At 38.1% G+C, this 12,570-nt stretch overlaps 1 protein-coding gene across 4 annotated transcripts in view; it reads right to left on the bottom strand.

The window, feature by feature from the left end:
* The window catches only part of NBAS (NBAS subunit of NRZ tethering complex), a 180,741-nt gene that overhangs the window by 45,477 nt on the left and 122,694 nt on the right, over positions 1-12,570 (bottom strand). For all 4 annotated transcript variants that reach the window (XR_009964271.1, XM_062615879.1, XM_062615881.1 and 1 more), the window contains 3 exons: positions 9,642-9,860; positions 9,190-9,392; positions 293-382 (listed from right to left, as the gene is read on the bottom strand). Coding sequence is in view for 3 of the 4 variants with exons in the window: in XM_062615879.1 (XP_062471863.1) it covers positions 293-382; positions 9,190-9,392; positions 9,642-9,860 (512 nt within the window). In the remaining variant the exon portion in view is untranslated. The remainder of the gene's footprint in view (positions 1-292; positions 383-9,189; positions 9,393-9,641; positions 9,861-12,570) is intronic.

Raw genomic sequence — 12,570 nt, 5'->3', positions numbered from 1 at the left:
TCACAGCATAAAAAACATTTTCTCCAACCACCATAACACATAATTACCTAAATTTTAGCTTCAGTGACTTGCTTTCTTCCAAATGATCAAGTAAAGGCTTCTGTCAGGGCTCAGGTTTTGAACCTGATAAATGGTAGACTGTTCCAGAATAAAGTCTTACAAAATTAAACGCAAACCCCTTATAGATACCCATGAAGAAAAATCATCCATATTCAGTATCATACTTTCAATGTTTTCATGAGAAGTATCTTTGAAAGTCCTAATCAAAAAAATCTATAAGGGAAGCTCTTACCCTTTCTCAACACTTGCATGCACTGCAGAGACGATGCCTTCTAGGATCCCAAGTGGATCTTTCAGTGATGTGGATGAGCCACCATTTCCGCTGTTAAGCAAAGACATAATATTACCATTAAAATTGTCCTTGATGTCGTATCCAATTCTATCCACCTGTAGGATTTACATGAACTGTTCAACAATTCTACGATTTACATGAACTGTTCAACAATTCTAGCAAGTTGCTACTTTTCCTGCTTAACTAGTACCTTTATTTTTTAGGTAAAAGGAATGTAAGGAGAAACAAGGAAAAAGAAATACCAAAATACTTAAGTGAAACCTGAAAGAAAAAGAATAGTTAACATTTAGCTCTTCTCAGATCAGCAGAATATGAACATGTAATCTCATTACTTTAAGGATCTCATCAGTATTGACTAAACAGATTAAAATTTACACATAAATGTCATCTTTTCAAATACTGCTTTGCAGTACTACTACTGGCTTAAACCAACTTGAACTGTAAACCGAGTCAAGAGAATCCTCTCTGCTGATTCAGCAGATTTCTCCCAGGACACCTGGCTTCACTTTCCATTGAATCAACCAGGTTCATGATTATCAGAACCAGTAAAATTAAGAAGTAGAATCAAAGAATCATAGAAAAGTTAGGGTTGGAAAGGACCTTAAGATCATCTAGTGCCAAACCCCCTGCCATGGGCAGGGACACCTCACACTAAATCATATCACCCAAGGCTCTGTCCAAACTGGCCTTGAACACAGCCAGCGATGGAGCATTCACAACTTCCCTGGGCAACCCTGTCCAGTGCCTCACCACCCTCACAGGAAAGAATTTCCTCCTTATATCCAATCTAAACTTCCCTTGTTTAAGTTTGAACCCATTACCCCTTGTCCTATCACTACAGTCCCTAATGAAGAGTCCCTCTCCAGTATCCCTATAGCCCCCCTTCAGATACTGGAAGGCTGCTATGAGGTCTCCACGCAGCCTTCTCTTCTCCAGGCTGAACAGCCTCAACTTTCTCAGCCTATCTTCATAGGGGAGGTGCTCCAGTCCCCTGATCATCCTCGTGGCCCTTCTCTGGACTTGTTCCAACAGTTCCATGTCCTTTTTATGTTGAGGACACCAGAACTGCACACAATACTCCAAGTGAGGTCTCCCGAGAGCAGAGTAGAAGGGCAGGATCACCTCCTTCAACCTGCTGGTCACGCTCCTTTTGATGCAGCCCAGGATATGGTTGGCTTTTTGGGCTGCAAAAAGTATGGAATATGTGGTCAGGAACAGCATGTGGGAAAGGGGAGGGTCAAGCCACCCATGAAGCAGCATCCACTATGCATGCGTAGGAACAGAAAAATGTGAATTGTGCTGCCTATCTGGTGTTCCAGTTTCAATAGAGTTCTGCAGGTCAAAAGGTAGCAAATATTAAAAGTAAAATAAAATAAAATAAAAATCACCCCAGTAGGAAAAAAAGCTTCATTTATAATGCAATGAAACTGACATTTTCTGGTAACACTTTCAGCAAAACAAACCTAAGATGTGCTTGGTGCTTATCTCTGCATGGAAACCACTGCAGTGTCAGTGATGCCTGGATGAGCTGGAAAAACAACAGTTTTGCCTAGTTTGTCAATGCTGCATTAAAGAGAAAGAAAAGCAAGTAGCTCCAAAGTTAGCATACTAAATATGACTCAAAACCCCAGAGATGAAGTGTATTTTCTCTACAGTTCATCAGCATATCAAAGCTCCTATGCTACTAAAAATGTCAGCCTCTTCCTATATGATCTTTTAAGAAGAATAAAGACATCTCCAGACTACCTTGACTGTTCTGTCAAAAGCCAAAATACACTATATAGCTGATAGTAATGTGCAAAAATAACTGCAATATTCTACTTTTTTTTATGTCAAGAGTTATGAGAGCATTCATAATTTTCTCATTTATTACTTCCATAAGATATATTGCCTAAAATGATTATGCTATATGGCATAGAGAGCTGAATTTTTATAACCTTTAATATCTTCACTCAGAAATTTCTACTTTAGTTTTAACTTAATAGGTGACCAGCACTTCTGTGAACAATACTAGCTTTAAAACCAACACAAAATTAACGGTCATTTCTGAAAACAGGAAACCACCATTTCAGACAATACACCTCTGAAGCCAGTTCTCAGGAAAAATAGATGTATGAACGTTTACAGAAAGCTTCAAATTTGTCATACATAGACAGGTACTATTCTTGTAAACAGGAGAAAAGGAGGAGGGAAAAAAAAAAAAGTGAATCTAAGCAGTAAGTTACAGTTATCTAGAGTAAGAAAGTATTTTTTTTTTAATCTAGAAAGATTGAAAGCTAGTGGGTTTTTAAGCTTAATATTATTGCCTTTGCTACCTAACAGAGAAACAAACGAGACTGCAGTTCGTGAGACAAGTAATTGTGTCAAGTTTCCATAGACTGTTGCCTTGTTCTTTCCTTAATAATTAATGATTAAAAATAAGCAGCTACTAAAGAAACAAACATAATTAATGAAGGATTAGTCTCCCACACAGATTATATGCTATTTTATGCATGTTTTCAACAGCATAACAGGATTCAGTGTTCACCTCAAAACTCTTAGGTATGAGCCTGGTGTAATTATACTGATAAAGGCTTATTTTGATTTCAGTTCAGCTTCAAAAAAAAATGATGCATATTTAATCAAATTCCTCAAACACAGTAAAATACAAAGAATCTTTGAAAGATGAACAAATTAACTTCACCTTTTAATCTAATTACAGTGTTCACTGAAAATACCCAATATCACCTTACTTTTCCAGGCTTATTTTCCTATTTCCATTTGCATTTCCTCTATGTATCGGCAAAATAATAAAGTAATATATTGTTGGTGTGAGCATTCAAAGCTGGAGAAGAAGTCATAATGCCAAAAAAATCATTTCCATCAGAAATACCATTTAACTATGATATCCAAGTTACAAAATTACTCTGTACGACCTCTGCTCAAGTGAGATCAGAGAGTAAAAAAACCTAAAATTCTGAGTTTTGGTAGTTTGTTTTTTTTTTTTCTCTTTTAAGCAAGCTACGCAATCTAACAAAGCTCATTTTACCTTCTTCACAAAGCAGTGGTCATCTGGCCATTACACAAGAACTCAAAACTTAACCAAACCTTTTCTGCTCACTGACTGGTAAATGCTTCCAAAATTTCATGACATGCTACATCCATCTGGACACCTAAGATATGGAATTCAGGAGCTGCAAATGAAGAGATTATAATGTCTTCAATAGACAAACTGTCTTCCCTGACTAACCATGAAAATGTCTACAGTCACGGATTATGGAAAATGTCCACTATATCACAAGTGATCTTAGATAATGGATTAAACTGAAACTTATATAACTCTAATCAAACCGCCATCATTACCAGCATATTTTTTACTTTGGTTTGGTTTTCTGTGCTTTGTTTTGTTTTGGTGTTTTGTTTGTTTGTTTTTTCCAGAAGTTCATGATTTCTACTGAAGAGGAAACAGATTTCTTTAAATAACAGCTGTTTCCATAGAAAAACAAGCAAATAATACATATAATACAAAGTATGATATGGATATTATACATGTCTTATAAAGTATGTAGGTATGCTCTGTTGGAGAGATTTTATATATACCAATGTAAAAGCTTCTACTTCGAATTTTGCATGCCAGAACTAGAGAGTCAAAGGAGATGAAAGGAGTTAACTGGACAATATTGTTCTTGAAATCACAGTACAGGTCCCTAATATTAGACAATAACTGTATCCTGCATTTAACAAGAAGTCCATTTCTGAGAAGGTGCTGGAGATTTTAAGCTTGAGGTATTGTACAGTGTTGAAAAATGAAACCAAAAAGTAATTTCCTTAAACTTTCATAAAGGCAATACTTTCTAAAAGATCTTCAATAGTCAATAAATATATTCTTCAATAAATATATTCTTCAATAGTCAATAAATATATTAAATTAAATAAATATATTAAATAGTCAATAAATATATTAATAACAAAGCATACTTTACTGTGGTTGAAGGGGGGCATGTAGTTATAAACCTGAAAAAGGGTGCAGTTTTCAAGCACAGAAGTGGTGGATTGATGACTAACTTTCAGGCAAGTCACTAACACTATAATAAACTTTCATATCCATACAGGCCTGTTTCACTTATCATTAGAATACCTTTATTACATTCCCTGTCATCATACAGAAAATCTAAGTTCAGTGTTACAGTCTTACAACTGCTACTCTGAAGGTTAATTGTCAATGAAGGGGTTTTCCAACATGGTATCTTTCAAATCAATTGTATAAAATAACCACACTATGTAACATAACAAAGCTCCAGTAAATTAACCTGAAGAATTGTTCCTTGAAATGTTGCATTTATTGAATAGTAGTTTGTCATTCCACATATTCCACGAAATATTACACAAACCGTGGTTAATATGTTCTAATTTCTGTTTAATTTCTATGGTCTAGCTTTCAAGCTAGCAGCTGGGCATAGGATAGAGATGCATCCAATTCTATTCATAGTGACAACATTAATAGCAGCAGCCTTAAGATAGGTCAAGCAACAGCCCTTCTTTTAATTGCTCCCTATATCTGGAGTGATGCTACTCTGTAATATTATCTTCTTACTGAATTTCATAATAAGAAGGATATTATTTCAAGTATTTTCTATTTTATTTTATGCTAGATTTTCACTTCATGTTCTTTATTGTTGTAGTAGACAAACTTCACATAAGTCATTATCTGCTCATTTATCATGAATTATATGGTATGATCTTCCCTTTACTCCTGGGGGGGGGGGGAGGATGGGACAGGACAGGACAAAGGAATAAAGCAAAACCACACACACAAAAAAGGGAAAATACTAATTTGTACTGATCACATTAGGTCACATCACATACCAAATGAGTTCATCTGAAGCACCCATGTAATTCTCCCATCTTTGCCACAGTTTTCTCTACCTGAGGGACAGGTATTTCCTTCTTTACTGGAAAGTGCTGCCTAGGAGTTACTGGTCATGGTGTCTGCCCCAGAACTCGCACACATTCCAGCTTTGCAATGGATATAAGGGACAAGAAATTCAGTCCACAGAAAAATGCTGGTAAGCAGCAGAGTAGAAAGAATTTTGATAGGTTCCTCATACTCTACATGTACATGAGACTCACTATAGCTGAAATAAGTGGCCTTTGTGAGTTTTATATCAAGATGCATCACACTGCTACATTCCAGTCAGAAACAGCAGGACAGTGATTATTTAAAAGCAAGTCATTCTTCATCAAATGGACAAACCCAGGTAAGAAAGATGGTATTACTTATGTTGCTGTGCAAAAGCTCTACCATCACTGAGGCTGCTATGAACACTCTTAAACTGAGTAACAGGAGGATTCAATTTTCTGCCAAAGAGGACTGCAGGTACTTTGACAGGCTGCTACCTTTTCATCTGTGGCACTTCAAACTGCTGTAAAAATACATACATGCTGAAGAAAAAGCAGAGCCATAGATTATTTTCCAAGCTAGACCTGTTTCTCTGTTTCTGGTATGTGCATTCAGATTATCCTGCCCACCTAATTTTTCTGCATGCAGAGTAACAAGATAAATTCTCAAAGTTTTATCTATATAAACTGGCCTTAGAAGTGGCAAACAGTGTCTGCAGCCATCTAACAATGTAATACTCTCTGGTATTTGTTGCATGTATCTCTTTGAAACAGAAATACTTCAGGAGAGAGTTTTTTAATGAATAGTTGTCCTGGGTTCAGCAGTAGCAGTCATTTTTTTCTCCTTAGTAGCTGGCGCAGTGCTGTGTTTTTCACTTTCAGCCTGGGAACAGCGCTGATAACACCAGTGGTTTTAGCTGCTGCTCAGTAATGTTTACTCTGACCAAGGACTTTCCGAGTCTCATGCTCTACCAGGGAGGAGGGGAAGCCAGGAGGGAAGCAGCGACAGGACACCTGACCCAAACTAGCCAAAGAGGTATTTCATATCACAGCATGTCATGCTCAGTGTATAAACTGGGGGCAGTTACTGGGAAGGGCTAGATCACTGCTCGGGTTGGGCTGGGTATCGGTCGGCAGGTGGTGAGCAGTTGTATTCTCTTCCCTTGTTATTTCCCTTATCATTATTATTATTGGTGGTAGCAGCAGTGGTTTGTGTTACACCTTAGTTACTGGACTGTTTCATCTCAACCCATGGGAGTCATTGATTCTCCTCCCCATCCCTCTGGGAGCGGGGGAGGAAGGGGGAGGGAGTGAGCAAATGGCTGAGTGGTTTCTGGGTTCTTGGCTGGGCTTAAACCATGACAATAGTAAAATGAGAAGCCTCTGTTCACTTATCATGGATGGTGTAAAATTATCTTGCCCTACCCCCCAAGAAAAGGAAGGGGGGGGAGAAAATATTTATACTGAAACCACTAGGTTACAGATACTGTGGTATTTCATTTGAAATATTCAGTACATCAAAGACCCAGCTTGCAAGAGGCAACAGGTAGCACGCCCCAACATTAAATCAAGAGAGCTTCTCAAATGAGAAAGTCCCCGATGAATTAATTTCACCTGATTTCAGAAAAAAAAAAAAGGCAGAAATAAATATTTCTGTACCGCTCTGAAGGAGAAAGAGAGAAAGAGCAAGGACAGGATTCTTCAGAGATCATTGATATTCTGTCAACAATGATGGAAGGAAAAAAGAACACAAAATCTCAGACTCTCTGCATCCTGGGAACACAAATATTGTAGATGCAAAATCCCAGTACTTCATTTTCTGCTTTCTATCTTAAGAATTTCACATCTTAGCTCCCAGTTAAGTTGTTCTGACAGAGAATATCAAGACAGACACACAGATTCTATCACACTAAGGCAGAGATCAGAGCACTGCTAATTCCTTGGTAGGAAAGAGGACAGGTTGCTCTTATTTGGCTACAAAAATTCATAGGCTTCCACGTATCCTAAACCTTGTTATAGGACAACAGCACTTTCACAGACTCATTCAACCCTAACAAATAATTTTCAGCATATACTTGTCTCATGCATTGTCATTTGAGCCCCCAAACCACATCCCCTTATTATTTCACCATCCTAATAAGTATCTTGATTTTGATGTGTCAGGATAAAGGCTGAACCTTAACGGACATGCTGATATCTCACATTATATGCCAAAGGAGTTTTATAATCACCGCAGCTACGAAAACAGCCAAATCTCTTGCCAAATGTTAACAGAGGATGTTACGAATGGCAAGCTGAGCCAGAACTGAGCATGAAACAAAATCAAGGAGAAGCACTTTATTTCACTGAAAGGCTTTTCATAATGTGCTGAGCTTTCCCTCACCTGTGTCCTCACCATGTATGCAAATACGTCCATAAGCAGGTATTTTTCAACAGTTTTATATTCCCAGGGATGATTACATTCTCCCAATTGCCAGACAAGCTAAACCAGTTTCAGCCTCAGGTTTGTGGAGAAAAGCCATGTTCCTTCTGGACTATAAAGCCTGATGTACAGAGGCTGCAGCTAATCAAGGAGGCATGACTTCAATGTAGGAACACCTGCTCTCTTCCTTTTCCAAAGACATGATTTGTACTGAAGAAATGCACCACGACTACAGTAGTCTCAGTGTTTCTCACAAGTGTTAAACTGCAATTTGGAAGACTATAAAGAATATAGCCAACTAAAAGATCATAATCTTGAAGTTTGTGCTAAGTTTAAACTCACTCTTAAGACGATTAAGATGGTCAGCCACAACTGTACTTCATGTTCATTTGTATCATCCAGGTCTTGCTTAGATCTCAACAGAATTATTCAGGGATGCATAAGTATAAATTGTGTGGAAGCTAGTGATTCTGCATTTCCTTTTTTCCTAGCCTTTTTTTTCCATATTTTTAAAGTAAGAGATGACTCAGTTTGCTGGGGCTGCGTGAACAGGTTTGGTTATTTGGTTTGTATCATGCCAGAGAAAAGACATTTTGCTAAGGTTCAGGGCTGTGAATCCTAGACAAAGACGGAGACAGTGTGGTAAAGTGTGTGGACTGCTCATGTATGATGGCACTAATAAGCAACAAACAGTAACAATGACAACACTGACAAATAATCACCTTCTTCAGATTAGAAACCTGTTTCTCTCCAATAGGTTAGGAGGTCAGGGGGGTTTTTGGCTATCATTGTTACTCTTAAGTGCTGTTGGAAGCATAAAGCACTCACTTGCTCTTTAACGTGCAGGTAGGGCATGACACAAATGGAAATGGAAGAAGATCAAAAACTCTAAGATGCATTATTAGAACAGTGAGAAAAACATATAGGCTATGGTTTACTGACAGGTGAACACATTTTTCAAAATGTTTCAAATAAAAACAAACAAATAAACCCCCAAAACAGCTCCCAGGAACACCCCGGCAAGTTATTCCAAAGAAGAAAATTGTACATCTTCCTGTAGCACAACCTGTTGTGGCAACAGCCACTGTAGGCCTCTATTGCCCAAATACCCACACTGGGGTATTTGCAACAAACACACCTTTTGATTCCGTTCTAGAGGAAGGAATTATGTGCAGTTGTAGATTTCCCAAAAATTCACAAATGCACATACAGAACAATTCTGTAAAGCCAATGCTTTTATACAAAAAGCACCCTCCAATAAACAGAATGAGTTCTGTGGCTTGCCTTGTTCACATTGCCTGGGCTTCCCAAACTGAGTAAATTATAACTGTGCTGAGTACTGAAATTATAGGTAAAAAGGAGCATAAGATCTAAGAACTCATGTCCTGTTGCTGCCCCATTTTCTGAAAAATCCAGACATTCAAAGAAAATAAGTACTTAGCGTGAGAACAAAACAAACAAAAAAACAAACCCAACCACTCAAACCCACCACCCCCAGAAGAAAGATTTTTGGCATGCATTGTGGCAGTGTACTTACCTTAATATACATACAATCTTTTTAATAGCACATTGGACGATATCTTTGAGAGAAAGACCTGTATCTCCAACAGCCACTTGTAACAACTGTTGTATCATGTCCAGGGGTTGACCATCTATACACATAGCAACTGCTTGGTCATGGATTTTTTCTTTCTCTGACCTGGACAAATCATATAAATAGCCATACTTCTGTAGTGTATCCTGTGAACAGACAATTTCTGAATATGAATCAGTCTGCTCTTTATTTACAGGACTGTTAATCATTCATAGTCTTTCTATCAAGGTCTAACACATACTATGAAAAAGAAAATATTGATGGATGTGAATTTACAAAAAACAGGTCAACAAAAACAAAGGTACAAACCTTTAATAAAATAGGACAGAAGACTGAGGTCCATCACTGCTAGTTATGGTAACACTCAAAACAAACACTTGATCTGTAACCATTACCTGTTTGCTGTTTTTCAAGTAAGTGATAAAACTATGAGTGAGTGTTTCCAGATGAGCAAGAGATTGCTGCAAGTGATTCAGAGCTTCTCCATAGGCAACGGATGGATTTTCAGCATCTTCCACATCATTCTCCAAAGTTTTTTTTCTTGATTTCTCAGAAAGATGGATGACTATCTTAATAGCCTTCTTAGTCACTTCTATCCTGGCTTCAACTGGCAGCTGAAAAAGATTATGTGATATTTAATCATTCAACTGTACAGTACCATCTGCATTACAGCAGTGCCTGGAGGTCAGGTTGTTCCACTATTCTACACCACAGCATAAAATTAAATGAAGTATTTTATGAGAAACAACTTTATTTGTCATTTATTTAAAAATTATTAGTATTCCATTACTTTCTTCTGTTGTCTTTCCTTTGACTGATGTTGAATCTGGCTCATCTTAAACCATATGAAAATTATTTTTCCTACTGATATTTATTATTTTGTAGACTAGCATCCTATAATCATTTTTAATTCTGAATTGAGAGGTGTCAGGGGATCATTTTACTGGATTAACTGAGAATCCCAAATGCTGAAATTAATTTAAGGTTAGTTTTATGAGGTTTAAATCACCTTTTAAAATATATCTCTAACACCATAAGCAAGTAACAACAGGAGGTCTACAACTTTTAAATCAACCTTTTTAAAGCACAAGTTATACAACACAGTGATTACAGTTACTACTTTGAAAGACCTGTATAAGTAGGTGTATCTAGCCTTTAAACAGAAAACTTTTTCACGGACACCCCCTTATCAAAATGATTATTCCGTTACATAAGGATCAGCAAGGCCAAGTCAGATATGGCGATGCACGCTATGAGCCCTTCCCAATAACCAACAGTGTGAAACAAGGTTGCGTTCTTGTACCAACTTTATTCACAATCTTCTTCAGCATGATGCTCCAAAGGGCTACAGTAGACCTCAACGAACAAAACGGCATTTATATTCGATATCATACTGATGGGAGCCTATTCAATCTAAGGTGACTGAAGGCCCACACTAAGACCCAAAATCATCTTGTCCATGAACTGCTTTTTACTGATGATGCCGCCCTTGTTGCCCACACAGAAGCAGCTCTGCAGCGTTTTAACACCTTGCTTTGCGGAGGCAGCTGAGCTTTTTGGGCTGGAAGTCAGCCTGAAGAAGACAGTAGTTCTCTACCAACCTGCACCACAAGAAGATTATCATCATCCCCACATTACCACTGGCGAGTCAGAGATTAAGTCAGTTCAGCAGTTCAGCTATCTGGGAAGCATTATTTCCTCGGATGCCACGATCAACAAAGAGACAGACAACAGAATAGCAAAGGCATATAGAGCCTTCGGAAAACTCCATAAAAGATTCTGGTGCAATAAACACCTGAAGAAAAGTACAAAGATTAGTGTCTATAGAGCCATTGTACTGTCTACTCTTTTATATGGGTCTGAATCATGGGTTATCTACCATCATCACCTGCGACCCCTCGAATGCTTTCATCAGCGTTGCCTCCGTACAATTCTAAACATCCACTGGACTGACTATGTGTCAAATGTTACTGTCCTCGAAAAGGCAGGGGTCACCAGTATCGAGGCCATATTACTGAAATTGCAGCTGCGCTGGGCAGGGCACCTCTCTAGGGTGAAGGATCACCGCCTCCCTAAGACTGTGTGCTATGGTGAACTTGCCACCGGTTGCCGCAAGAGAAGCGCCCCAAAGAAGAGATATAAGGACTCCCTGAAACAATACCTTAGCCTTCGCCATATTGACTACCACCAGTGGTCCACCTTGGCGTCCAATCGGGAGACTTGGAGACACACCATACATAATGCCATTGACTCCTTCGAGAACTCACACAGAACTAGGCTCGAGGAGAAAAGACAACGTAGAAAGAATCGCACCCCGCTTATACCATCCAAGGAGACCTTTCGCTGTGCTTTTTGCAGCCAGATTTGCCTATCTCACGTTGGCCTTTTTAGTCATCAGCGTGCTTGCAGTAAGCGTGGGTAAAGCCCTTCCCAAGTCTTCGTTCGCGAAGTCAAGCCATGGGGATGGAAGTCCTGTTTGTTTTTTTTTTTTTGGGGGGGGGGGGGGGTTGGCTGTTTTTTTTTTGGTTGGTTTGTTTTTTAGTAGGTTTTTTTGCCTTGTTTTGTTTGGCTGTTGGTTTGTCTGTTTTTCTTACCTCTATACTTGTCATAGAGTTGGAATTTTTAAATTGATTCATACGTACACTGAATTAAGTTTTCTCCTACCTCTCCATCTAGCTTGAAAGGGCCATTCTATTCCAGTGCATTAGAATGGAATTTAAGACTTCAGAATGGAGCCTCACAAGCTTCCAGAAACCAAGATTGTGTTGGAAAAGGATAGAGATGGAAATACTCTTTATATAGAGAGTACAACAGCAAACTCCCCTTAAGTCAAGAAAGTTTCACCTGTAAGTCCAAAAGAAAGTCTGAAATACAATTTTAAAAAATCATGTATGATTTTTTAGTTTATAACCTCAGTTATAAACCGTTTTAAGGATACTTGCAATATACTTTCTAATAGGTAGGGGCCTCCCTTGCCTAAACCCACTGCATTAGGCACTTTTAATATCAGATATCTTAGTTACTGGAATACTGGACAATTTTAATCAAAAGGCATAAAAGCAAGAAATAGAAAACAAATAGAAAAAAAGTATCCCTAAAAAATCACAAAGATGTAAGGTTTGCCCCTCGTTTTTCATGCTGTTGATGCAAACCACAGTAATAGCCTGCTAGATTTTTAATGATAAAAGCAAAATGGGTGGACATTATTGTAAGAACTAAGCAAACTTGTCAGTATTAATAGGGTAAATACAAAGGATATTTTGCTATTCAGTTTCAAATGCAACTCAGTTCTATTGCCACCAAAAGTAATTAAATATGATTTTG

The sequence above is a fragment of the Pezoporus occidentalis genome, unplaced genomic scaffold (assembly GCF_034315485.1).
Source record: "Pezoporus occidentalis ecotype Australia unplaced genomic scaffold, CSIRO_AGI_Poc_V1 ctg185, whole genome shotgun sequence".
NCBI classification, from domain to species: Eukaryota; Metazoa; Chordata; class Aves; order Psittaciformes; family Psittacidae; genus Pezoporus; species Pezoporus occidentalis.
This window is presented reverse-complemented; position numbering and strand designations above follow the sequence as displayed.